At 34.1% G+C, this 24,835-nt stretch overlaps 2 protein-coding genes and 1 pseudogene across 2 annotated transcripts; 2 read left to right on the top strand and 1 right to left on the bottom strand.

Annotated features, from left to right (window-relative positions):
• Positions 1–1,197: 1,197 nt before the first annotated feature.
• On the bottom strand, positions 1,198–9,077 carry LOC120135372. The gene is made up of 25 exons (XM_039151648.1): positions 8,976–9,077; positions 8,713–8,886; positions 8,484–8,630; positions 7,695–8,329; positions 7,245–7,366; positions 7,039–7,130; positions 6,653–6,872; positions 6,477–6,543; positions 6,002–6,150; positions 5,831–5,901; positions 5,565–5,738; positions 5,400–5,471; positions 4,794–4,895; positions 4,628–4,717; positions 4,207–4,267; positions 3,891–4,002; positions 3,699–3,768; positions 3,395–3,574; positions 3,170–3,292; positions 2,996–3,079; positions 2,684–2,868; positions 2,460–2,598; positions 2,219–2,278; positions 1,564–1,668; positions 1,198–1,379 (listed from the first exon to the last, which is right to left on the bottom strand). The coding sequence occupies exons 1-25, from the start codon at positions 9,075–9,077 to the stop codon at positions 1,266–1,268; spliced, it is 3,450 nt and encodes a 1,149-aa protein (XP_039007579.1). The 3' UTR covers positions 1,198–1,265.
• Positions 9,078–14,041: 4,964 nt separating this feature from the next.
• Positions 14,042–24,042, top strand: LOC120135371 (annotated as a pseudogene).
• Positions 20,078–21,718, top strand: LOC120135297 (metacaspase-1-like). Its single transcript, XM_039151582.1, has 5 exons — positions 20,078–20,474; positions 20,552–20,882; positions 21,148–21,259; positions 21,334–21,522; positions 21,659–21,718. Exons 1-5 carry the CDS (start codon positions 20,078–20,080, stop codon positions 21,716–21,718), a joined length of 1,089 nt encoding a protein of 362 aa, XP_039007513.1.
• Positions 24,043–24,835: the final 793 nt, after the last annotated feature.

Raw genomic sequence — 24,835 nt, 5'->3', positions numbered from 1 at the left:
TATTTTTGCATTAAGTTATAGAATTCAATTGATTCGCATATTTCAGAATCTGTGCTACAAAAACTCAAAATATGAAGAAATCTCTCTTCTTCTGCTGTGGTTTGACTTTTTTTTTTTTTTTTTGAATGAAACAAAGAGAGATTGCCGTAGACTAAGCTGGAGGAGTGAGATCCTGACGAAGGCACCCAGCAATAGCAGCAGGTCTTGTTGGAAAAATCCTATGCTAACTTTGCCAAACCATCAGCTACCCGATTACACTCACGCGGAACATATCGAAAGTCAATACTGCAGTTAAGATCCACGAGATTAACAATGTGATTAGCTAGAGATAAAAGCCCTTCACCAACCGATGCTCGTTTCGTTTATGCGCCGTAAGAGCTTATTTATTATGCCTCGAGCAATAGCGTTTTCAAAATTCACTCCCCCCTCATAGATACCTCATAATTCAGCGTCAAGAATAGAACATATGTCAATTGCCTCACCGGAATCATTCCGAATGATTCCCACCGCAAGTAACCAGACCTGAGTTGTCTCTTCACTTGTGCGCTGGCGGAGGTTCCCATCTAACCAACACGCCAAATGGAAATCCCCCGAAGCCAAAGCCCGAACAGCCTCGTGCACCAACCTTCTGCTCTCCTGTGAAAAACTATCCCAATGTGCCAAACATCAAATCCAAGTTTTCTCCAATACTTTGGAAAATACGAAGAGGATGCTCCGCTCAATCCAATTCACTAGCTCCATACTGTTGAACTCGCCAAGCTATTGCAAGTTGATTTTGCAATGATACAATCCCGAAATATTTTTATTTCAAAACCAAAAGAAACTGATAAAACCCTTGAAAAATCTTCATGATAACATGGATTTTTAAAGCCCTCAATTAGAGAAGGCGTTCAGTACTTCTTTCTTTTTTAATTTAAGAAAATGAAAATTGAAAAAAAATTATACAAAGTCGCTCATTTCACTTTATTCGTAGCAGAGGTCATGCTGACGCTGAAAGATAAAAATAGGCAAGTAGTGACGGGGAAATTGCTTTTAATAAAGTTATCTACTTGAAAAATATATTAAATATGCTGACAATAAAAGACTGAATTTAGAAAAACCTATATAGATATATACTATAATACAAAGGGAGGAGGAACCTGCAATGAAATTTCCATGAACAGGGTCCCTCTCTCTGAACTTCGCCACCTTTGTATAGGCGACAATGAAGAATGAAATGAAAAAGAAATGATGATGCCTATTGCCTATTCACAACGGTATCCCCTCTACATGAAGTAGCTTAGAGGTTTTTTCTTTCTTGATCCGCCTTCTCCGTATAAATCATTCCATTGAAGCAGCTCATTCATATTTGTGGACTCTGATGACACACTCGCACATACCTGCATTCATTACCCAATCCCCCTCAATAAGTAACACATACATTATTCCTATCAAAACATAATACCAACTTCAATTCAACAAATACATGCGCCACCCAGAGATAAACCCATTTCGGATTTCAGTGGATAGCATTTGGTAATTAGAAGCTCTACAACCATAATGATAAAGAGAAAAGCATGGTACCTGCTCATGTGCATATTTAAAATCATCCATTTTCAAAGGACGAACGTCAGTGCTGCTATACAATGTCGGTGCAGGTCTATTCTCAGTCACCGCCAGTGCTCTCTCCTGCAATTGCATGATATATATCAGTCGGTAGTTTTATACAAAATGTAAACTTCCGTGTAAAATATGAGTATGCCATAGATGGGGTATAGTTATCAGTCAAACCCACCCAAGTATCATTATCTTCAGTCTGTCCAAAACATGAACACACATGTAACAGAAGAATTCCTCACTTCAAATTGCATTCGATACCTTTGAATTAGTACTTAAAACTGCAGCTGTTACATTGGAATTGCTACTTTATTCATTTTTATTTAAAATGCATAATTCTTAAACAACATAATAAGAGATTGTTTCTTTCCCCTGTAAACTCTTAACCCCAGATGTTAGAAAAAATTCATCTTCTTGGCATACAAGACCAGGGTAGTCAAAATATGTATTACTAGTAGCCACCACTATCATAAATATAGTATCAGGGCGTGTAATGCCCATGTCCATGACATATGCACCACTTCTTAGCACCATTTACAAAAGTAATAAAACCAACATGATATGATATGCAAGTAGCTGAAAACTTATCACAATAATGAATAAGCTAAAATAACAAACTGACCTTCTTTTCCTTTTCCAAAATTTCTCTTATGGGACAATGTGCAGCAGTCACACAAAGGTTCTGCGATGAGAAAATTACATAAGAAAATAAACGTCGATAAAAGTGACATCAACCTAACTTGCTCAAATCGGTATAAGAATGTGTATTGCAGTTGACCAACTCCAATCATTCTCTAGCTCACAAAACTGCTTTACAGTTCCAAAGATAAGAGAATCAATTAAAAAGGATGAAAAGATAAACCCTTAAGGTCACTTCCAGAATAACCATCAGTCATATTTGCAATAGCTTCCAAATCAACATTGGGTGACAATTCCTCTTTGGCTAATATAACTATTAGAATCTTCTCTCTGTTTGGAACATCTGGCAAATTAACCATCAATCTGCACAAAATTTGACAGGAAAGTCATTGGTGCTTAGCATGAGGTCAGACTACAGCAACTCAAAGAAACAACACAAAAAAGTTGCCTTCTAGGAAGCCTCCGGATGACTGCCTCATCAAGGTCAAATGGCCGGTTTGTAGCAGCAAGAACTAATACTCTTTCTTTATCTTTGGTACGAAGACCATCCCAATTTACCATAAATTCATTCTTCATTTTTCGCATAGCTTCATGTTCACCTGGATTCTCCCGTCTTCCTAACATACTATCAACCTAAAATAACAACCCAAGTCAATAAAACTAAATGTCCCATATAAACAGAAGGAAATGTGTAACAATGAAGGAAAGAAACACAAAATACCAAAAAGAAAAGGAGAATAATATCTTAAGTTGGCCAAACCTCATCAACAAAAATAACACTAGGTGCAATTTTACTGGCAAGAGAGAAAACAGCTTTAACATACTTCTCTCCTTCACCAAACCACTGCAAGTCAAATAAATATGTCACATATATCACAAGGAAAAGCTATCCAACAGAAGAAGTACATGCCACAGTTTTATGCACTTATAATACCTTTGAAGTAATGCCTGACATTGATATGTTAATAAAGTTTGCACCAGCTTCAGTTGCAACAGCCTTGGCAAGCATTGTTTTGCCAGTACCAGGAGGCCCAAAGAGTAAGATTCCTTTGCACGGCTGCAAAGCAATAATATAAAAAATAATACATCATTAGGATTTACTTCGAAAATGCACCATTCCAAATAACATACAATAAGCAAAACTACATATAGAAAGAACCTTTGTCAACTGCCCCTTGCAAAACAATTCAGGCCTTTGAAGGGGAAGCATCACCAATTCCTTCAAGGTGTCTTTGACATTCTCAAGGGCTCCAATATCATCAAAACTAACCCCAATATCAGTTGGGGGAATAACATCCGCAAGAAGTTTCTTTTCAAATTCATTATCAGTGACCACATCCTGGAAAGAAGAAAAATTAAATCTTGTTCAATAACATAGTAGGCTTACAACCAGAAAGATTATGGATAATTCTATCGTGGGAAATGGCCACACACACAACCCACGAGAAAGAAGACAATAGTACCTTCAGTGATTTCTTCAAGCTTTTACTTTCGTTTTGAATGCCTTGCAAAATGTTCAGCCCATATTTGATGCTGCAACAGAAAATCAGAGAGAAGCTTAGCATAAGAACAAAATGGAGACATTTCAGTTCAAATAATATTATATCCTAACATTTCAGAGATCCAGGCTGCAGTAAATGAATATAAAAGAGGACCTTTCAGTTGAAACTATTAGTTTAGCATCTTTGATCAAAGCTTCAGAAGAATTCATTAAGTGGTGACTAAGCGCCCAGCCAACCACTTTCTCCACGCCTACAATAATAAAAGGTGAAAAAATAGTAAATTGAAGTAAAAACACAGTACAAGATTTTTGTATCATCTCCTTCCAAAACCTTACTCCAGTTTCTTGAATTTCAGGGAAACGTTTTACTCATTGACAACCTTTAAAAAGTAATCAATATATATATATATATATATATATATATATATATATATTTAAAATACCCCTCAAATTTTTTATATAATAATAGTTTTGATCTTTAATGCAAAGTGTTTCAATATCAGGGCAATCCAAACCATTTCGACTCAGAACCTGATAACAGAAAACTGTTACGAAAATTTGCAAATAGGGACTAGTACCTCAAACGTTCAAATAAATGAACTGCTTTTTTTAATTTCTATATATAAAAAGGGATCAGAAGGCAGCTTCTATCTGTTTGGGGGAGAGAGAAGGGGTTGGGATACATGCATTTTTAATTTTAACCCTCTTCAAGCTTCTTTCAGTTTCTCATCACAGCAAATAAATTATCCTACACTTATTAGAAGTTTTACCAAGTTCATGAAAGGAAGCCACTTCTGGGCAATGTATTATATGAACAGAAGCTCAGACTGGCATGCATAGAGAGGAAGTGCAAAAACTGGAAAAACAAATCAAGAGTTCAATTTTACTCACTGAGCGAATGCTAGCAATATTTGACTGTGCTTTAAGGGTTTCAATGTCGCGTTCCAGTTGCTGCTTCCAATCCAAAAGTAAAGCTTCATCCTGACGTGATTCAGGAATATTAAATTAAATACAGTACTCATAACAGGATAACCGATGCAGAAACTGACAGAAGTACCTGAGGCAATTGGATTGTCACTTTGTTAGGGAAAAGCCGAGAAACTTGTTTCATGGTTTTAGGTGTTTCTTTGCTCCTGTCATGAAGCCTGCCAAAATTATCCTATAAAAGGAATGATAACTGCATTAGGTGTTTATCTGAAAAAGGCAAGGCAAATACTAGATCAGAATGCACCAAGCATGGCAACACGTTTGAGGACATTTTTACTAAGGATGATCCTCACTTGCACCAAGTCACTTTTTTAGGAACCATGTTAAATACTAGCTCTCATTTGAATTGCAATATAAGAAAGCTATATAATGGCATGAGCATTAAGTCATGTTAAATTCAAGCAAGGATTATACCTAAAACTTTTAATGATGGTAATCATGCCACTGTTTGAGAAAAAGGCATTCAAATTCAAAGTATAAACATTGAAATGTTAGCAAATAGTCAGACATGGTCCTTCCAAAAGCTAACACAACTAGAGAGTTAGAAACCACGAAAACAGTCAGGCTTACAAAGAAATTTAGACACTAGAATAAAACTCAGCTAAGTCATTAAAATTAATCCAACATTTTTTTTTAAAAGTAAAAGGCAAAAGAAAGACGTAGTTGCTTGACATACTGGAAATGCAAGATCAAGTAAGGCAGTCTGATTGGATCCAAATTTTGTGAACAAGAGGCTGCCAGGATGAGACTGAAGAAAACCAAATTGCAGACATCAAAAGGTTAAAAATAATTCATAAAGCATCAAAGAAAGACAGAGTTGAACAAAATGTAGGTTGCTTACTTTCTCCTTGCGATTATCCAACTGGGTATGAGAACCAATCATGACAACATTAGCTGGCAGATTCTCAACCTTACTCTTCAGGGAAGTGTATAAATCTGAATTCCCATCCATGGACTTCTCTATTTCTTTCACAAACAATATCAAGGGACAACTCTTGCTTTCATTCACTGCAACCTATAAAAGTGAGACAATTCAGAGCTAAATGGTTATAAAACATGAATACCATAAAGCAAAAGCTCTGATGCATTAACCAAAAAGATATGTACCTCAAAAAGTTCATTAACAGCTAGCTTGTCAACATCATCACCTCCACAACTATCCAAACGAAGTGAGCTAGCTATAGATTGAAAACATAATCAGTAAGGTTGGATAGAAAGTTCACAATGTATCATAAAAGAAGTTTGAAATTAATGCAAGAAATGAGATAAAGTGATCACCAGCACAGAAGAAACCATGATCTTCTTCACAAAGCCCACCAAGGTCATTTCCCTCCAGAATAGATCTGTCAAATCTAACCCCAATTTTTGAGGAACCATTTTCTTCAAATGCAAGGAGAACTTTCCCCCGAAACCCAACGGTTGGACCCCTACACAGAACAGAAATATTATACTACTTAAACTTTCTGCAGAACATACTCAATAAGACAAATGAAGTCCGCCTCTTGAGAAAATTGCATGTCCTATATACCATGCCAACACTAGCGGCAGTTCTTAAAACAAATATGAAAATCTCGGATGACTAGCAATGGTATAAAGAACTGCAATCAAATTCGATGTCAAATATAAGCAAGAAAGGACAGAACCAAAATAAGATACAACTCCTAACCTAATGTCAAAAAATATAAAACGGGATCTTGGTATGGAAGAGGAAACACCCATTTGGCCAGCTAAACTGTGGAGAATAAGAAGATACCTTAAAGCAGGTTGTAGAGAGGAAAGTCCGGAAGGTGACATGGCACCTACAAACTTAACCCTATCACCTGAAAAATTTAAATCAAGTAATTTCAGGTCCCCAAATTAGCTTTAAAAAAAAGCTATGGCATTACAGAAAAACAAAGGCAACTCTTCTATCTCAAGGAAGTGAAATACCTTTCTTAAATGTATAGTTTTTAGATGTTGCAGTAGATACTTCCTGCTTTGGCAAAGCTTGGGAGCCCAGTGAAGAACCCCCTGTTATATCAACTTGGACACTAGAAGTAGGTCTCTTCTGCTGCGAAGCAGCAGCCTGTGCAGCTCTTTTGGCATATGCATAAGCCCTCTCAGCTCTTGAAGGTTCTTTCACAGGATCAGCTTCTTTTGATGTTGATCCCTGGATACATTGGGAAGGAAAATAATTGAAGATAGATGCTATAAAAAAAGTTCAGACATTTAGAAATTTGTGCAACCACAACACGAGACTCAGAACACAGATCTTGTTTTCATAACATGATTTTTTTCAAAGAATCTAAACAAGCTGAAAGGTGAAAGAAGCATACCCCTGGCAACAGAAGAGAATCAACAATCAGCAGTCTAGCACCAAAATGTTTAGCAAGTGCCTTCGCCAATGTCTCCTGATATATTTCTGAACCTATAACATATTCAAAGGCAATTAATTGAAAACTCAGATCAGAGAGTATAGCGACCAAATACGAAGAATTAAATATTGTTTACAGAGCCAATTAATAGAAAACAGAAGTCAAACCTGAAGGACCAGATAACAATATACGAGGACTCATGGTAGAAAGATCTGAAGCGTACTTCACAAATTTATTACACTTTAAATGCACATAAGTTGAGGCTATCAAAACTTTCTTTGTCGTATCACTGTCACAATGGAAATTTTCAGTAAGATTAATCAAATTCCCCACACTCCAAATTGGATAAATAGGAAATGAATTAGGTATAACATAAACAGAGACAGATAATGCTGAGTGACAGAAAAAGAATTCTATTCTCTGCAGTATGCAATGTTGGATGATCAATATTCACTGCATACAAACTTGCAAAATTGTGCAAACTAGATTCGCAAAATAACTAAAAGCAATAATACAAATTAGGTTTCCCAATATATAGACATAAGGAATGATAATAATGAGATTCTGAATAAGACAGAAGTGAAGAACACAATTCAGAGCAAGCGCACAAAATTTACCTCAAATAATATGGAAAATTTTCAAATGAGACATCTATATCGTCTGGATTGAGAATGCCTTCCTGTAAACTATCTCTAAACGCTTTCCATTTAGTTGATATCAAAGCTGAAGGAGGTTCAAATTCCTTAAGCATTTCTCTAATTTCCCTTCGCTCGTCAAGAATTTTAGCAATGCTGCCACTAAAATCTAAGTCCGTAGATGTACCAGCAAGAATACGCAATAATGGCCTTAAAGAGTAGCTTGCCCCAGGGACCTTTGTATTGTCAGCATCCATACTATCATCCAATCCAAGTCTATCAAGATTAGAGTTTCCATTGGCTGTGTCAGGTGTAGGAGGAACGGTTTTCTCCCTTGAAGAAGCTGCTGCTGGATCGGTATTACTAGCACTATCCTTCATATCCACTTCTGGAACACGGTCATCTGACACCTCACAACCAGAAGGTAAGGTAGACATCTCTGAATTTTCTTTTGTTGACAAAGAGGCCAATATTGTTGCGGCACCAGCAACAGTAGATGGGTCACCTGATCGTGCTTCGATAATCTCTTTTATAGGAGCTGTCTGAGCTTCTAAAACGTTTAAAGTAGAAGGTATGCCTGGGGCAGCCAAGTTATCATTGGTGAGCTGTTGAAAAATCTATGTTTTCATTAAGGAATTAAAAGGTTGCTAAGATGGAACAAACATCAAAATAAACTCAATGCTGAATAATGGAACATGCTGAAAGACAGTACCACAAATGTTCTCATAAGAGCATAGAATACCAAAAGTTGTAAAAACAATAAAAGGATACATATGCGTGATTCCCTTTACTAGTGAAAATCAATTCATCTCCTGCATTTAGAATTAAACTAGCATTTTTGCGATAAGTCTTCCCATTAACCTGGACAGAGCCTTTTCCTCCTGTAATTTCTAGTAATGCAATTGAACTGCCGTCACTCTACACTAGGAAAAAATTAATAGCTGAATAATGGAACATGCTGAAGACAGTACCAAAAATGTTCTCATAGAGCATAGAATACCAAAAGTTGTAAAACAATAAAAGGATACATATGCGTGATTCCCTTTACTAGTGAAATCAATTCATCTCCTGCATTTAGAATTAAACTAGCATTTTTGCGATAAGTCTTCCCATTAACCTGGACAGAGCCTTTTCCTCCTGTAATTTCTAGTAATGCAATTGAACTGCCGTCACTCTACACTAGGAAAAAATTAATATCATCAGTCTCTCAAAAACCCATGAAAATTGAAAAACTATGAGCAAATTATTTGCAAAGATCCATACCTCTATGTGCTTCACTTTGCACAAAACAGTGCTAATATTGGGATCTTTAAGACATAAATTACACTGACGGCTTTGGCCAGCAGTGAATATAGTGCCACACATGACCACGTGAGGGTTCTGGGGACAAATTGAACATTAATAAGAACCGGAAGCATATAGGTTCACATGAAATTACCATAAAGAATTGAAACCTATATAAAGAAGCAAAATGACTAGCAACTTGGTGGTATGCCAAGTCTAAGATTGGCACCAAGGCATTCAAGCAGAATGAGTAAAGTTACCTCTCCACCAATACATAACCAATGGATTAAATTATATGATGATGAGAATCACCATTGGAAGATACCCAAAAGGCCAAATCAAAAAGACTGTTTACTATGTAAAATAAAATTTTACTTCAATCTTTTTGAATAGAAAAGAGATAGAGGACAAATGGCCTGGTTCATCCACTCCAATTGTTGCAACGAAAATGACAAACCAAAATAGAACACACTATGAAAGCAGGCCAACTTACAGACAGCCTAAAAGTGTAACAATCAAATCGTGCACAGAGGGATTTTTCCAACAACTTAATATGCACAATAACTGAAACTGCTCTCTCAAATTTGCAATATTCATCTTAAGAAAAACTTCCATTTAACTAGCCCGACTACATCAATAGAGTTCCCGACGGATCTAATGAACCTAAAGTGAGATGAACTACAAGGTTAGACCACTGTTTTAAGAATCCAAGCATAATTGCCAAAATAACAGCTTGTTTGGTAATGTTTTTCAGGACATCAAGTCAACATCCCATTCACCTAAATGATTTGAGATCCTTTTATCGATGAAAAAATCCAATGCATTTGAATTTAAGTGTCTTAAAAATAGGATTTCGGTTTGACCTATACTATTATGAACTCCAAGATTCCACTCTATGATTGAAAACCAAATTACTCAAATTACGTAGTAAGATTTCATTGACATCCAAAATTCACGAGCCAAAAATTCTATGATCCTTCATTAACAATTCTAGGAACAAAACAATAATTTTGTAGTATGATATCAATTTATTGGCTGAAAGACATAGAGCCTCAATATGCATTACTAATCTTACCCTATTTAGCACAGAGATCATGAACCAAAAGGCAATAATAACAGAATTTCAGAGAACATACCTGAGAGTACTGAGAAAGAAGCTTTCCCCACGGGACTTTAGAACCTGATTTAGCAGGTTTCGTTGGCTTCTTAACCCGAACCGTAAACCCTGCACCAACCACGCCGCTCCATTGGTGGAAGACGACGCCGGCTCAGATGCCTAAAGGGAAAAAAATCAGTCCCAGATTCAAATCTGAAGATGAAAAAAAGGAATTTTGACACGCAAGCAAATTGAAAACGCTAAAGAATTAAAATTTATAGATTATCAGAAAAGGGAAAACAAAGTTAAGACCTTGGATCGTTTACTAGGGGTAGGAAGCGATGTAGCGGGAGAGGAAAGGGGTCGTTTGGAAGAGGAAGAGCTCCGTCGCGTTTCAACCATCGCCTTGTTAGGGGGGAAAGAAGGGAGTTTCGAGGGTTTATTCACTCTGGGTTTTCTCTGATCGGAATAAAGGAACGACCTTTGGGTCTACAGAGGAATAAAGAGAGAATCAGAAAGGAAGAGAAAAGAGCTGAATGATTGCGGGGAGATCAGTTGTCAACGTCCCCGTGCTGTGCACCTATAATCATCATAATAATATTTTCAAAAAAAAAATAATCATAATAATAATATTTTCAAAAGAAATAATCATAATAATAAATATTTAAAAAATAGTCATAATACTAAAGTTTTATTATTATTTTATTTATTTATTGAGGAAACGGTGAAGTTAGGCTGTCTCTAAAAAGGACCAACTCTTTTGCATAAAAATTTAAGGTATAATTCCTCTCTCAGTGTTTGTATTATTTAGATTATTTAAAATTTAATCTCTTTACTTTTAATAATTGAGATCTTGGAAACCATGTGTACATTCAATGCATGTCACATTTAAATTTATTCCGCTCTAAATTCACATATATCTTAATTATTAATTTTTTTTAGAATTGTGTATTATAATTATTAATTCTAAATATAATTATGCAAACTATAAATCTTATAGCCCTAAAATCAAATTTTTTATTTTAAAAAATAGAGATGCTACACAAGCTAACTTTCATTGACAATTGTATCAATTAGGCACAAAATACCGAATAAAGAAATAGCGACAATACATTTGTGGAATAAAAATAGATATTAAAGTTTTAAAAGTAGAAAGAACAAAGGGGTTGAAAAGAAAATCAGACCGAAGTTTAAATAAGGCAACTTCAATTAAATTCTAAGGGGTGTTTGGTTCAAGGATTGTGGGATTTTTATGGGATGGGAATCCCACATTCCCATGTTTGGTTGGTCGGGAATCTCATTCCCGGTAATATTTTATTACCAATAGTAGATTTTTTGGGGTATATTACCGGGAATGTCATTACCTCCCTTCCCTTAGGTATTGTAATATTACCGGCGTTTTGGACTAAAATGTCCTTAAATTTTTATTTTTTTTTTCAAAAATATCATTCTTCTGTCATTGAATAATAAAAATTCTACGAAGGTTAAATTACGAAGGTTAAATTTTTATTTTTATTTTTGTAAAAAAAATTATATAAATATTATGAATTTAATTTTTTAAAGAAAATATATAAATATTTTACAATTTGTAATATTATACAAATATATAATAAGGACAATTTGGTCAAATATATATTCCAATAATCTTTTATTCCTTTAACCAAACACGGTAATCTTACATTCGTGCTAAACCAACTAAATACAAAATACAACATTCACAGTAATCTTATTCTCTGATAATCTTTTATTCTCACTGGTAATCTTACATCCCGTGAACCAAACGCACCCAAACAAGTACCAAAACAGGTCAAGGATGTTATGTTTCATGCTTGTAACATTTATTGCTGGTTTGGTTGGGAAACTATATTTACTCTCGAAATATAAATATTACAAGTTCAGAAAGAATATAAAAATATAGCATACCCATCTGATGCGAATATTATATGTATATTAAGATTTCGAAGTCGTAAATATTTTTATTTTATTGAACGTATGGTTATAGAAAATATACAAAAACTGGTTAAACATGTCTGAACAAATAAAATATTTGGGAAACCCAAATGGTTCAATTCAATAGGCTGTTTCTCCCTGCTTATGAGATTATTTAGCACAAGTGTTTGTCATTTAAGAGATGGGTGTGAGTCCAACAGTCGCCTGCCAACCAGGATGGAACATAATGGATTAGGAATTGAAGTAATTGATCACATGGAGCCTAGAACGTGGAATAATCAGGCATGCATGGATTGGTTACGTTTTAATCATTTCCATGTTCACATTACGTATAAAATAAAGTCATACCTGTATGCGACAGTCCATATGATTTTATTTTAGATTTGCGCTACTTGCCTTTTATTTCATAGTTGCCAAATAGTATACCAAGTAAATAAACTTTTTTTTATATTAGAACAGACCCTGATGGTAGACGGATACAATTTCGTGAATTTTGTTTGGCATCCGCTTCAATTGGAGTGGGGATGAATATAAGTTTAATGGGTAGTGGATGGATGTGGATGTAAAAAGTTATACATGCTATGGGTAGTGGATAGGTGATGTGTTTGAGACATTACCCATATCGCATCCACCCACCCACTAACCATTCACCAAATAAATTTTGAATCATTATGAATTTATGTATAATTTCATAGATTATTGTATAAATTTTAAGATTATATAAGACATAACTTGTAATTTAACCAAGTGTTAAGATATAAACATTTTTAGAATCGAAGACTGTTGTTTATGTAATATGTGAGGTTGCTATCAAACGAGTGTTGGTGGGTATAGGAGAGTACGAGATATATGGTGTGTATCCAGCTGGGTAGTGGATGTGGGGATGGATTGTATGCGCTCGAACGGGTATGGATTTAAAAATTTTATCGATCATGAATATTAAGTAGGTGATAGATATGAAAATATTAAGTGAATATGAAAATAGAAGAAAGGTATCGACACTCACCTTGCCCATTTGTCATCCCTAACCCTCAATCTTATTAATACAACACTTTCTCTTTTTAACATCGAATTCATACGAAAAATTATTTTACAGTAACCTCAGTCAAAGCTCAGACCCCGTTGATTTTGACTAAAATTACAAAATATGTAGCAACTACAGGAGACCAAATCATTATTAGTAGATAGATACGTAAAATGTTCAAAGTAAATTTATAAAATTTTATGAACACAAATATATTATTAATAAAAAATATTGAAAATTTTAAAATGTATGAATTTTTAAAGACGGATGTCTTAACTATCTCTCTTAACTCCATCCCTAATCATCGGCGAAAATTGCTTCTATATTATCTTCTTCTTCATAATAATAATTTTGTTATTCCTCCCTCGTTCATTTTCGAATAACAAAAATAGAATTGATATAAAATAACGACAAGTATAACGGATAAAGACCTATAGACATGTTACATTAATGTTGTGTTCACATGATTGACACAAACATCAATGGGAGATGCATGTCGATGTCGTTCTCTTTCAATCATGCCGTTGTCAACCAATTAGCAAAGGATTACTAAATATTAACACCACCTTAAAGCATGATTAGAAAATTCGGGGAATAAAACAATTCTTAAGAACAAATTATGTATCTTTATTAAGTATTTAAAATTAAGTTTATAATAAATTCATATAATATACAAATTCATTCAATGCATTTTAAAACTTATATAATCAAGATATTTAAGAGATATTTTAAAATATTTTCACACACATATATATTTATATTTTTGTCTAAATTTTTGTTTTTAGAGATGAAAATTCATAAATCCACATATGAAATATAGATATTTAAAACAAAACTTTTACTCTTGCACCTCTAGTGGAAGATCCCTTTCTAAATACAGTATATATTTCTGGTTTGCTCTTTAAAGTACACCAAGGAGAAGCTAATTCCTAGTAGCAATTAGAGATCCGAGTTCATTTTTTTTTTATCTTAGGTATGGCAACTACCTTTGAAAATTCAGAACCAGTGCTGAATATAGCAGAACCCCATGCTGCCTTGGAAGTTGAAAACCTTAATCCAACACCACAGGAGGATGGTGATTCCTTGACTTGGAACAATTTGTGGGTCACGGTTGCCGGAGGAATATCGATCCTTCGGGGCTTAACCGGTTATGCCCTCCCTGGTGAGCTCTTGGCAATAATGGGTCCTTCGGGTTGTGGAAATGCCACACTTCTTGATACCTTAGCAGGTTATTGTTTAAGCACATATAATATATGTTACATGGAAGTTCATCATGATTGAAAATATTCATTTGCAGGGAGACCGAGTCCCAACACAAGACAAGATGGAGATATTCCCATCAATGGACGCAAACAAGCCTTGGCTTATGGAACATCAGTAAGGAGAAATTAACCTTAAAAATGAATTTCATTAAGAAAGCTTACCCCCTTTTTTCATGCTAATTAAATTTACTGCTGCAGCCATATGTAACCCAAGAAGATGCATTGATCGCAACATTGACTGTGAGAGAAGCTGTTTACTACTCGGCTCAGCTCCAGTTGCCGGATTCGATGATGAAATCAGATAAGAAAGCGAGAGCCGAGATGACAATAAGAGAAATGGGTTTGTAGGACGCCATGGATATTTGGATAGGTGGGCGAGGAACTAAAGGGCTGAGTGGTGGCGAAAAGAGGAGAGTTAGCATTTGCATTGAGATACTCTCACCCCACAAGCCTTTGTTCCTTGATGAATCCACTAGTGGTCTCGACAGTGCTGCTTCTTATTATGTTATGAGCAGAATCGCAATCCTGAATCAGAAAGACGATAACGAAGAACGATCATCACATCCATTCATCAACCTACCTTTGAAGTGTTTCAACTCTTTTCCAATCTTTGCCTTCTGTCCGCAGGCAAAACTGTGTATTTTGGTCCTGTTTCTGCAGCAAATGAAGTATGTTCTCCTTTTTCCTAGTATATAACACTTTTTATATGTAGACTTGGCTGAACAAACTGCTCTCTCATGTTGTCTAAAATATGTAGACTTGTTTAGCGGAATCGGGATGGACTATGCATCGGTTCAGGTTCGTAATCGAACATATGGATAGAATTCAACACTGCTAATCATCATATGAACATTTAAAAGTAAACCAGTTCTAACAATTCCTAGCTGTTTTATGCAGGCTAGAGGTTCTCAGACGATGTTTGTGGTATAGTTTCTAACTTTCATGACCATTGGTGGATTCCCTTCTTTTGTTGAGGACATGAAGATTTGTGAACCGATGTCACGTATTATATACAACGTTAATGAACCAGATGATCAACTTTTATTTTATTTCTTCGGTCAGGTATCCGAAGGAGAAAGATTAAACGGGCACTATGGAGTGACTGCATTTGTGGTCAGAAACACATTATCGGCTCTTCCATTCTTGGCACTGGTAGCACTCATTCCAGGAGCAATTACTTATTTCCCTCCCGGACTTCACAAACGATACGAACATTTCTTCTTCTTTGTGACCGTACTATTTGTTTCCATGATGTTGGCGGAAAGCCTAATGATGATTGTGGCCAGTTTGGTGCCCAATTTCCTGATGGGAATCATAGGTGCCAGGATTCAAGGTCTAATGGTTTTGGTCGGCGTATTCTTCCGGTTACCGACCGATCTTCCGAAGCCGTTGTTGAAATATCCCTTGTACCACATTGCTTTCCATAAGTATGCTTACCAGGCATTGTTCAAGAACGAGTATGAAGGCACGACATTCCCTAATGTACAAGGTGGAAAAGGGTCATTAATCATTAGTGGTGAAGAGATTTTGAAGGAAACATGGCATTTGGAAATGGGATACGCCAAGTGGGTTGAGCTAGCTATCTTGTTCGCAATGGTTGGGTTTTACCGAGTGATTGCCAAATTCATTTACGCGACCCGCAGGGAAAGAGAGTGTAGTAGTACATAAATCCACATATCTCGTGTTCAATTTTTTTAAATTATATTTTTTAAAAATTATACAAAGACATGAGAATGTAAAAGTATTTTTATAATACAATACAATTTATTTTTTAAAAGAAGAATATTTCATTTAATTTAGATTCAGTTAACCAACTTGTTATATTCTTATGAATTTCCGTCCTAAGTTAAACTTCAATAGTCACCATTTTTGTGTATTGAAATCTTTTGGCTGATCAAAGTCTCTGGACTCATATCCTTCGATCAATCGTAACCCTTTGACATATCTCTTATAAGTTCATATGATCTATTATAGTCAAACTTATGAGTAGTCATCATAATTATAAATTTGACACCAATATTGAGAATCTTTATATAAATCATTATGTAAGACTAAAAGGATCATCTTCGGACTCTTTTTTTCTCTTAGATGTCATTTTCCGTCCGTGGTTCATTACTCTGTTTAAAATTATCATTACACCTCTCAATTATTTGATTCATGTAATATATGATTATTTTTATGATGACATACTTTTAGAAATTAATATATATTTTTATAGTCTTAGACCAACTCCAGCGCATTATTGGAGTGGCTGCAATTTCCACTTTGGAGATGAATTTCAATTCTAGCCTATTGCCACTTTAATGCTGGATGGTGGCGACAGCTACAGTTGCACACTACAACTGGCGTTGCAATGTAGTTGCGCTACATATTATATATATATATTTGCTATTTTTCTGTTTTTTGATTTTTGTTATTTTTTTTACTTTTTTTGTTATTTTCTTTTTATTTTCCTTTTCTTTATTACATTATTTTCTATTATTCTATCTTTTTATGTTTTTATTGTAATTTTTACACAATAAAATAAAAATTAAACATAATATAATAAATTTAAGTAGATTAAATTGCAAGATAGATAAAAATACATTGAAATTAGATATTAATGTGTTGAAGACGTCTAACCTTTTCTCTAACCTTGCTAGAGGTATTGCTCCTCCCGCACATTATGTCATTTATGGAAAAGAGTACAATATGGGGTACTATCTAGCAGATGGTATATACCCCAAATGGGTGACTATTGTGCAAACTATACATGAGCCAATTGGTCCCAAAAAGAAATATTTAAACAAGAAGCATGTCGAAAGGATGTCGAACGTGCATTTGAAGTTTTTCAAAGTCGATTTGCAATTGTAGGCTTTTAGCAAATCCAACACGTTTTTGGAGTAAAAATATTTTGAAAAATATTATGACTGCTTGCATAATAATGCATAATATGATAATCGAGGATGAACGGGATCTTAATTCTCCAATTGTAGAAGGAAGAGATGCGCCGCTTCAGAATGTCGAATTTGTTGAAGATGAGGAGACTCAATTTTAAGAATTCTTTATATGGTTTAGACAAATCAAAGATGCAAATGCTCATTTTACTCTACGAAATGCACTAATTGAACATTTGTGGAATAAATATTTTAATTCGGAGAATTAAAATATATAATTATGTAACTTATATTTTTTCGTATTATTATTATGAATTGTAATTTTTTTAATTTTTTTGTATTTTCGCAATGTTGTTTATGAATATTTTATTTATGCTTTTTATCTTGATATTTATTAAAAATATATATGTTTTATTTTATATTTATAAAATTAATATTATAATAATTAAATATTGTAAATAAATTAGAATTACTGGTAATATAACTTTAGAGTAAAAATAGAGATATTTTAAAATAAAGATGTTTTTGATCCATATTCTGTATATTGATTCGGAGAGAATTCCTTTTATTTATTTATTTTTGCCGCTCTCAAAAGCCGTGTAACCTATTGAAGCTGCTCCACTATAGCCTACTTTTTACTTGGGTCTGAATAGCTACAGCCTACTTAAAGAACGATTAAGCTTTATTTGACAAAAAAATGTCAAACTTCTAGAAAGAGAAAAAGGGCTGCATACACCATTACTTTTAAAATTGTTTTATATAATAATCAAACTGGAACGTGAGAAAGAATCTTTAATTGACGTGGATTAAGTTTTAATTTGATTAGTACAAATATAAAATCTAATTAAAAACAAATATTTAAAGTATATTTTTATTTAAATATTTAAAATATAATGCATAATTATTTCGTTATTATTTTTAATCAAAGTATATACTTAAAAATATATTTTATTTTCTTCTATATACGTGAAATCTCATATATCAACTATATGCTCAGACGGAAAATTTGACATGCTTTAAATATTTATTTTAATCAAAAATTAGTTTAGATATTTAGATAAAAATGATAAATCTTAATTGTATATTTAAAAATACTTTAATTACTGAACTAAAAAGAATTGGAGGGTATAATAGACAAACATGGTATAAAAAACCCTTCAATTGACATATGCTTGCAAGGTTCTTATTTGTGGTAAGGGATTCTTTTTACCGATAAACATTGACTAATTGTAACCAAAAAAATAAACGTTGACTAATTTAAATAAAGGATAAATTAGATGTTTATCATTTAAACTATTAGTTTTTGTCTGTTTTAGTACATAAATTTTTGTTTTTTAAAATCACACTCAATGTTTTTTTTTAATTAAAAGAAGACTATTACAATGAAATACTAAATGCAAATAAAAGCAGGACCGTGAAGGTCACGAGCAAGATGAGATATAATCTCTTAGGGAGGTTCTATGTCTATGCATGGTTGTTCATTTGTAACGATGGTAGATTTTGCAAGGAAGTCTGCTACAGCATTGGCTTCACGACGTATGAGAATGAATTCAATCTTCCATTGTTTTGAAACAAGACTTGCGATAGAGCGGACAAGTGAAACGGGGTTGGAGTCGGCTGTTGGAGAAGTCACAAGTGTAAGAGCTTCTGCACAGTCCGTTTGGCATTGAAGACGCTCAAGTCTTTGGGACCACGCTAGTTAAAGTCCTTTAAAAATCCCCTAGAGTTCGGCTTGCAATGGGGATGAAATACCAACCGCTTTATTAAATCACACTTAATGTTTAATTTTTATTTCTTTTTAATATTTCATTATTAAAAACTTAACGCGTTTAGTACCTAAACTATCAATTTTGATCTGTTTTAATGTTAACATTTAACTTAAAATGACTAACGATAACTTTATTTTTCAAAACACACTATTTTTATATAAAAACAACCGAATAATATATTTGTATAACTATAATCGTAGAACTATAATCATAATTAATTATTAAATAACATAAATAGACAAATTGATTATCAAAATATATTTGAATTTATATTAAAATATACTTAAGAAAAGAATGATATATAGAATGACTTCAACTAAGCTATTAAATTTAGATAAAAGATTTATATAAATACAAATGACTATACTGTAACATAAAATGTTAAGGATTTTTTATTTCAAATTTGTCAATCATGTCAAATATAGATAAACGTAAAATTTATAAAATTTTATGTTAAGAGAATTTTTTTAAAAATATTTAAAATAATTAATTTATAAAATTATAGAGATTAAAAACAGTTCGAATCCTGATATTTTTGAATGATATAAATTGGATTGGGAGGGTCGTCATCGCCTCTGCAATATATGATCTAGATTAATCGATGTATAAATCGAATACCAATAATTAATTAAAAGAACATGTTATCAATAAAAATATAAAATTTTAATTTGATCAATTTTATTATCTATTTATCAATCTATCTTTTTATATGTCATATTGAGTCGGCAACAAGGGTGAGCTTGAGGGAAGCATGGAATGTAATGAAATAAGGAATGAATTCATTTTGAGCGTAGATTCCGGCTAGGCAGGCATCAAGCGTACAAAAATGTTTCTACCGTTATTCTTTCGATGATCGAATCAATTAAACGATACTTTGTAAAATACATTTGAAACAATCTCTTTAATATAGTAAAACAAAAGGGTAAATGCTTTATAAATATTGTAATATTCGACAATAAATAAATAAATGGTTTTGTTTAAGTAAATCTTGATTGTTGATGCTATAAAAACCCAAAGATCTGTTACCTACAATCCATGAATTACAAGCAGCAATAACTATCATTTTTTCCCATTTAGCCAACATCTTCCAGTTCTTCGACAACGATGGAAATGGGAAGAAACAAGGGCGGTAGCTGTCGATGCAGGCAACGATTCTTGGGGAAAGCAAAATCAAGGTCCAAAGGCACTGATAGAAACAACAACTATTTCCCACTTCCAGCTGATGAACAACGGAGCCAGTACCAAGGGGGGCTTCGAAGCCGCATGCGAACCTTTTGTAGAAACAAAATCAGAGGAAAGACGAAACAAAGTACCGTAAGGCTTTCCCTGAATCTCCCGCCCTCGACGGCCAGATCCAACAAGCGTGCAGTGCTTTGCGGAATCACTTACAATAACTGGAAGCGGTACAGGCTTAAAGGGACCACTAACGACGTCAAGAACATGAGAGACTTGTTGATCACTAAATTTGGCTACGCTGGAGACTGCATTCGTGTCCTTACTGGTATTCTTCATCATTATCTGACGGTAAAATTCCCATCAATTCCATGTTTCTAATTTTGATTTAATTGAGAATTGCAGAAGAGGAGACGAACCGACAATTCATACCGACGAGGAAGAACATCGAGGATTCATTGCGATGGCTGGTGAAGGACTGCCAACCGGGAGATTCGTTGGTGTTCTTTTACTCCGGACATGGCTTACGGGTGCCGGATTTTAACAACGACGAGGTCGACGGATTCGACGAAACCATATGTCCCCTTGATTTCAAAGAAGCGGGCATGATCGTGGATAATGATCTGAATAACCTCATCGTTCGTCCGCTCACTCATGGCGTTACTCTTCACGCCATTGTTGATGCTTGTCATAGTGGAACCATTCTAGATCTTCACAAAGTTTATAACAGTGTACTGTAAGTTTACCCTTTATTCTATCAAACTTTACGATAAATATATTATTATGTGATATAAAGATAAGACATGCATATTCTATTCTCTAAGTTGAATGAATTAGTGAATGCAATGAACACTTAATTTTCCAGATTGAAAGGGAGAATCACTACTCAAAACAACCTGTTGATTATTCCTTTCTTTATCATTATTATTATGTCCAATTTTATTATTAGTCCTTATAGTATACATAAACTGTGAATATAGTCATTGTATTTTTATTTACAGGAGAAAATGGGAAGACAGCAGTCCTCCCTCGGGTGTGTATAAAGGTACAAATGGTGGATTAGAAATTTCTATCAGTGCTTGTCTAGATAATCAAGCTGCTGCTGATACCTCTGTAAGCGATAAAATTTTCATTTTTCAACTGCACATTATTGATTGTATATTATGACACATGAACTGGTGCTTCAGGCCTTCACATCCGGGAAGATGAACGGTGTTCTGACCTATATATTGGCCGAGATTCTGAAGAAATTGCCCGGTCCGACATACGGCGATTTGTTTGACTTAATTCGTGAAACCATTGAAAACTTTAATCAATCTGGATGCCTTGCTAACACAAGAATCTTAAGGAGACTCTTCGATTCTAGTTTCTCACAGGTCTGTTTTATTTCTTTCTTGTTCAAGTTAATACTTATTTAGAAGTGGCCAATTGATTCTAACCAAATTTTATTCATCCTGTACATTATTTATCAATATCCGTGGCTTGATCTTCTTATGGTTATGGGATACGCAGACTGCTCTTCTCTCGTCTACAGCTGAGTTTGACGTTTACAAAAAGCATCTGTTTCTGTAAACAAATAAGATGCAACAAATACATACATATCACCACCTGATTCAGAGCTGCGAGATGTTTGTTTGTCCATGATCAACATTGGAGGAAAAATAAAAGGTTGGATCATCTGGTAAATAATCTAGTAATTGTATGCCTAACATACTTTTACTATTTTCATTTAGATTTTTCTATGTAATAAGCAATGTACGTGGCTTTCAACTAATTATGAATATCTTTATATTCATTGCTTGGTCCAAACATGTATTTGTTCATCTCATCTGTATAGATTGCACTCTACCGGCGTGTGATCAAATATTTTTAATTTTAATTTTATTATATATATATATATATATGTTTGACATGTTTCATATTAAAGAACGTCACATTCAATTTCAATGCACAATTGATCTATGATTCGTACGAGGATAAATCATGTGATCACATATGCTTCCTTGTGGTGAAACAATACTCAAAAACCAAATCAATTCTTTATACACACAAATTGCAGTCCAAGAAGCTTAAAGGGATCGATATAGCGACAAAGTTGATTTGACTAGAAATCTAGAAGACAACAACCAGGACAACAATGAAACTGAATCTGCTTCTTTTTTTTAATTTATTTATATAAAATAATGGGAATAAAAAATCATTAACTGATATTTAATTAATAAAATGAAAGGAAGGGTATGCTTAAGTAAATTAATTTGTTTTTCATGAGCACTTTCAATTATACAAAATAAGTGGACAAAGTAACGAATATATTTCTTTACATTAGTCTTCATAATGTTAGTTTTTTGGCAAAAATTGGCCAAATCCCACATTGAAAATGAACAAAGGATGGAAAAATTCTTAGCCTATAAATAGAACATTTCCCTTTGGTTAAATGTATGTCAATCACCAAAATATAAGTGGTGTATTAGAAAGCTATTAGCTATACTAGTAGAGAATTTAAAGGGAAATTCTCTTGGGGTGTACTTTAGCTTTTGGGCATGTGTGAGAGTTAAATATTTTGTAGTGTGGTTGTAATAATTTTCTACATAGTAAATATTTTTTCTCTTGGTTGTCTTTTGCTAACGCTTGTGGTTTTTCTCCATTTGAGAGTTTTTCACGTTAAATTATTGTGTTTTTCTCTCTTTTATTTTTCAAGTATTTTTTGTTAATGTTGTGATATAAAGGGATTGTTGGATTACAAGGGATCTATTTTCTCAACAATTGGTATCGGAGTCAATGGTTTGGTAAAAGATAAACTTCAAGGCGGGGTAAGAATTTCTTTAAAATTCTTAGTATGCTCTGTGGTTGCGGCTTTGTCCGATCTTCTACATCAGAAAAGATTTTTTAGAAATTGTTGTGGTCTAACTGGAGGTCCTTTAAATACGTTATTGTGTTTATTGAGTGTGGTATTGTGTAAGTAAGTGCAGCCAAGAAAGTTTTGTCACAAAGGCTATAATCGCCTAAGGAGGTTGGGACTTAAGCGGTACCATTTGTGTCCCCCCAATCTTTCCTGGAAACTTTCTTAGTGCATTTTGTAGACACAATTGTTCACTCATTATTCACGTGTGAGATCACTGGAGCATTGTTGAGCAAAAATGAGTTTCAGATTTGATATTGAGAAATTTGATGGGAGAATTAATTTTGGGTTGTGGCAAGTACAAGTCAAGGATATACTAATCCAGTCTGGATTGTATAAGGCCTTAAAGGGAAAGCCAACTTCTTTGTCCGAAGGAAAGGAACCAGATAAACCTAGTGACAGCAGTGGAGACAAGGGAAAATCCAAGATGAGTGAAGAAGAATGGGAGGAGTTAGACATGAGAGCAGCAAGTCAGATTTGTCTCTGTCTAGCAAAAAATATTCTTGCTAATGTTGCTAGATGGTCATCAACAAAGGAGCTTTGGGAAAAGCTTGAGGAAATGTACCAAGCTAAAAGTCTTTCAAATAGGTTATATTTGAAGGAGAAATTTCACAAATTGCAAATGGAAGAAGGTACAAAAATTTCTGACCACCTTAGTGCACTCAATGGGATTCTTTCTGAATTGGAATCTATTGGAGTGGAGATTGATGATGAAGATAAAGCATTGAGACTTATTTGGTCTCTTCCATCTTCCTATGAGCACATGCAAACCGTTTTAATGTACGGGAAAGAGAATGTGAATTTTTCAGAAGTGACAAGTAAGCTGATTTCGGAAGAAAGAAGGCTGAAAAATGGAGAGAACAAATCTTCTGAAAGTGGAGCATTGTCGGTTTGTGGAAATAGGAAGAAGTATAAAGGCTCCAAAAAAGAAAATTATCTGCTGTGGATGTGGGCAACCTGGACATCTAAAGAAGGATTGCAAAAACGGTGGAGCTAATTCAGCTAATGGCTCCAAAAGTGATGCTACTAATGTAGTCGTCTTTGAAAATGAAGACGATGAATTTGTTTTTTAAAGTAAGATATATATCCTCATGGCATGATAGCTACCAATTGAGTTGCCATGGAAAATGATGTATGAAAAGGTAGCATGTCCACATTTACACATGGGCATTGGTTGACAGTTGATGCAAGGTGTGTGGTGGAATTGATGTCGATGGCTAATGAACTTCCTAGAAAGTCAATATTGGAAGTTGCACCATAACTTATTAGCAGTTTTTCGACATGAACTAGTCGAGGTAAAAATTCTTGGAGTTAGTGAATTCCAAGTGTGTATACTCTTATGGTGGAGTATGACAATTCTTGTTTTTAGAATTGTGACTATCATAGCTGATGGTGTTATTGAGGTAGCTGTTGTTTTTATGGTGAAGAATTGTATGGAATTTTTGCCAAGGTGGAGATTTGTTAGTTTTTTGGCAAAAATTGTCCAAATCCCACATTGGAAATGAACAAAGGATGGAAAAATTCTTAGCCTATAAATAGAACATTTCCCTTTGGTTAAATGTATGTCAATCACCAAAATACAAGTGGTGTACTAGAAAGCTATTAGCTATACTAGTAGAGAAATTAAAGGGAAATTCTCTTGGGGTGTACTTTAGCTTTTGGGCATGTGTGAGAGTTAAATATTTTGTAGTGTGGTTGTAATAATTTTCCACATAGTAAATATTTTTTCTCTTGGTTGTCTTTTGCTAACACTTGTGGTTTTTCTCCATTTGAGAGTTTTTCACGTTAAA

Source organism: Hibiscus syriacus, unplaced genomic scaffold (genome assembly GCF_006381635.1).
Source record: "Hibiscus syriacus cultivar Baekdansim isolate YM2019G1 unplaced genomic scaffold, ASM638163v2 tig00110607_pilon, whole genome shotgun sequence".
In the NCBI taxonomy this organism is placed as follows: Eukaryota; Viridiplantae; Streptophyta; class Magnoliopsida; order Malvales; family Malvaceae; genus Hibiscus; species Hibiscus syriacus.
This window is presented reverse-complemented; position numbering and strand designations above follow the sequence as displayed.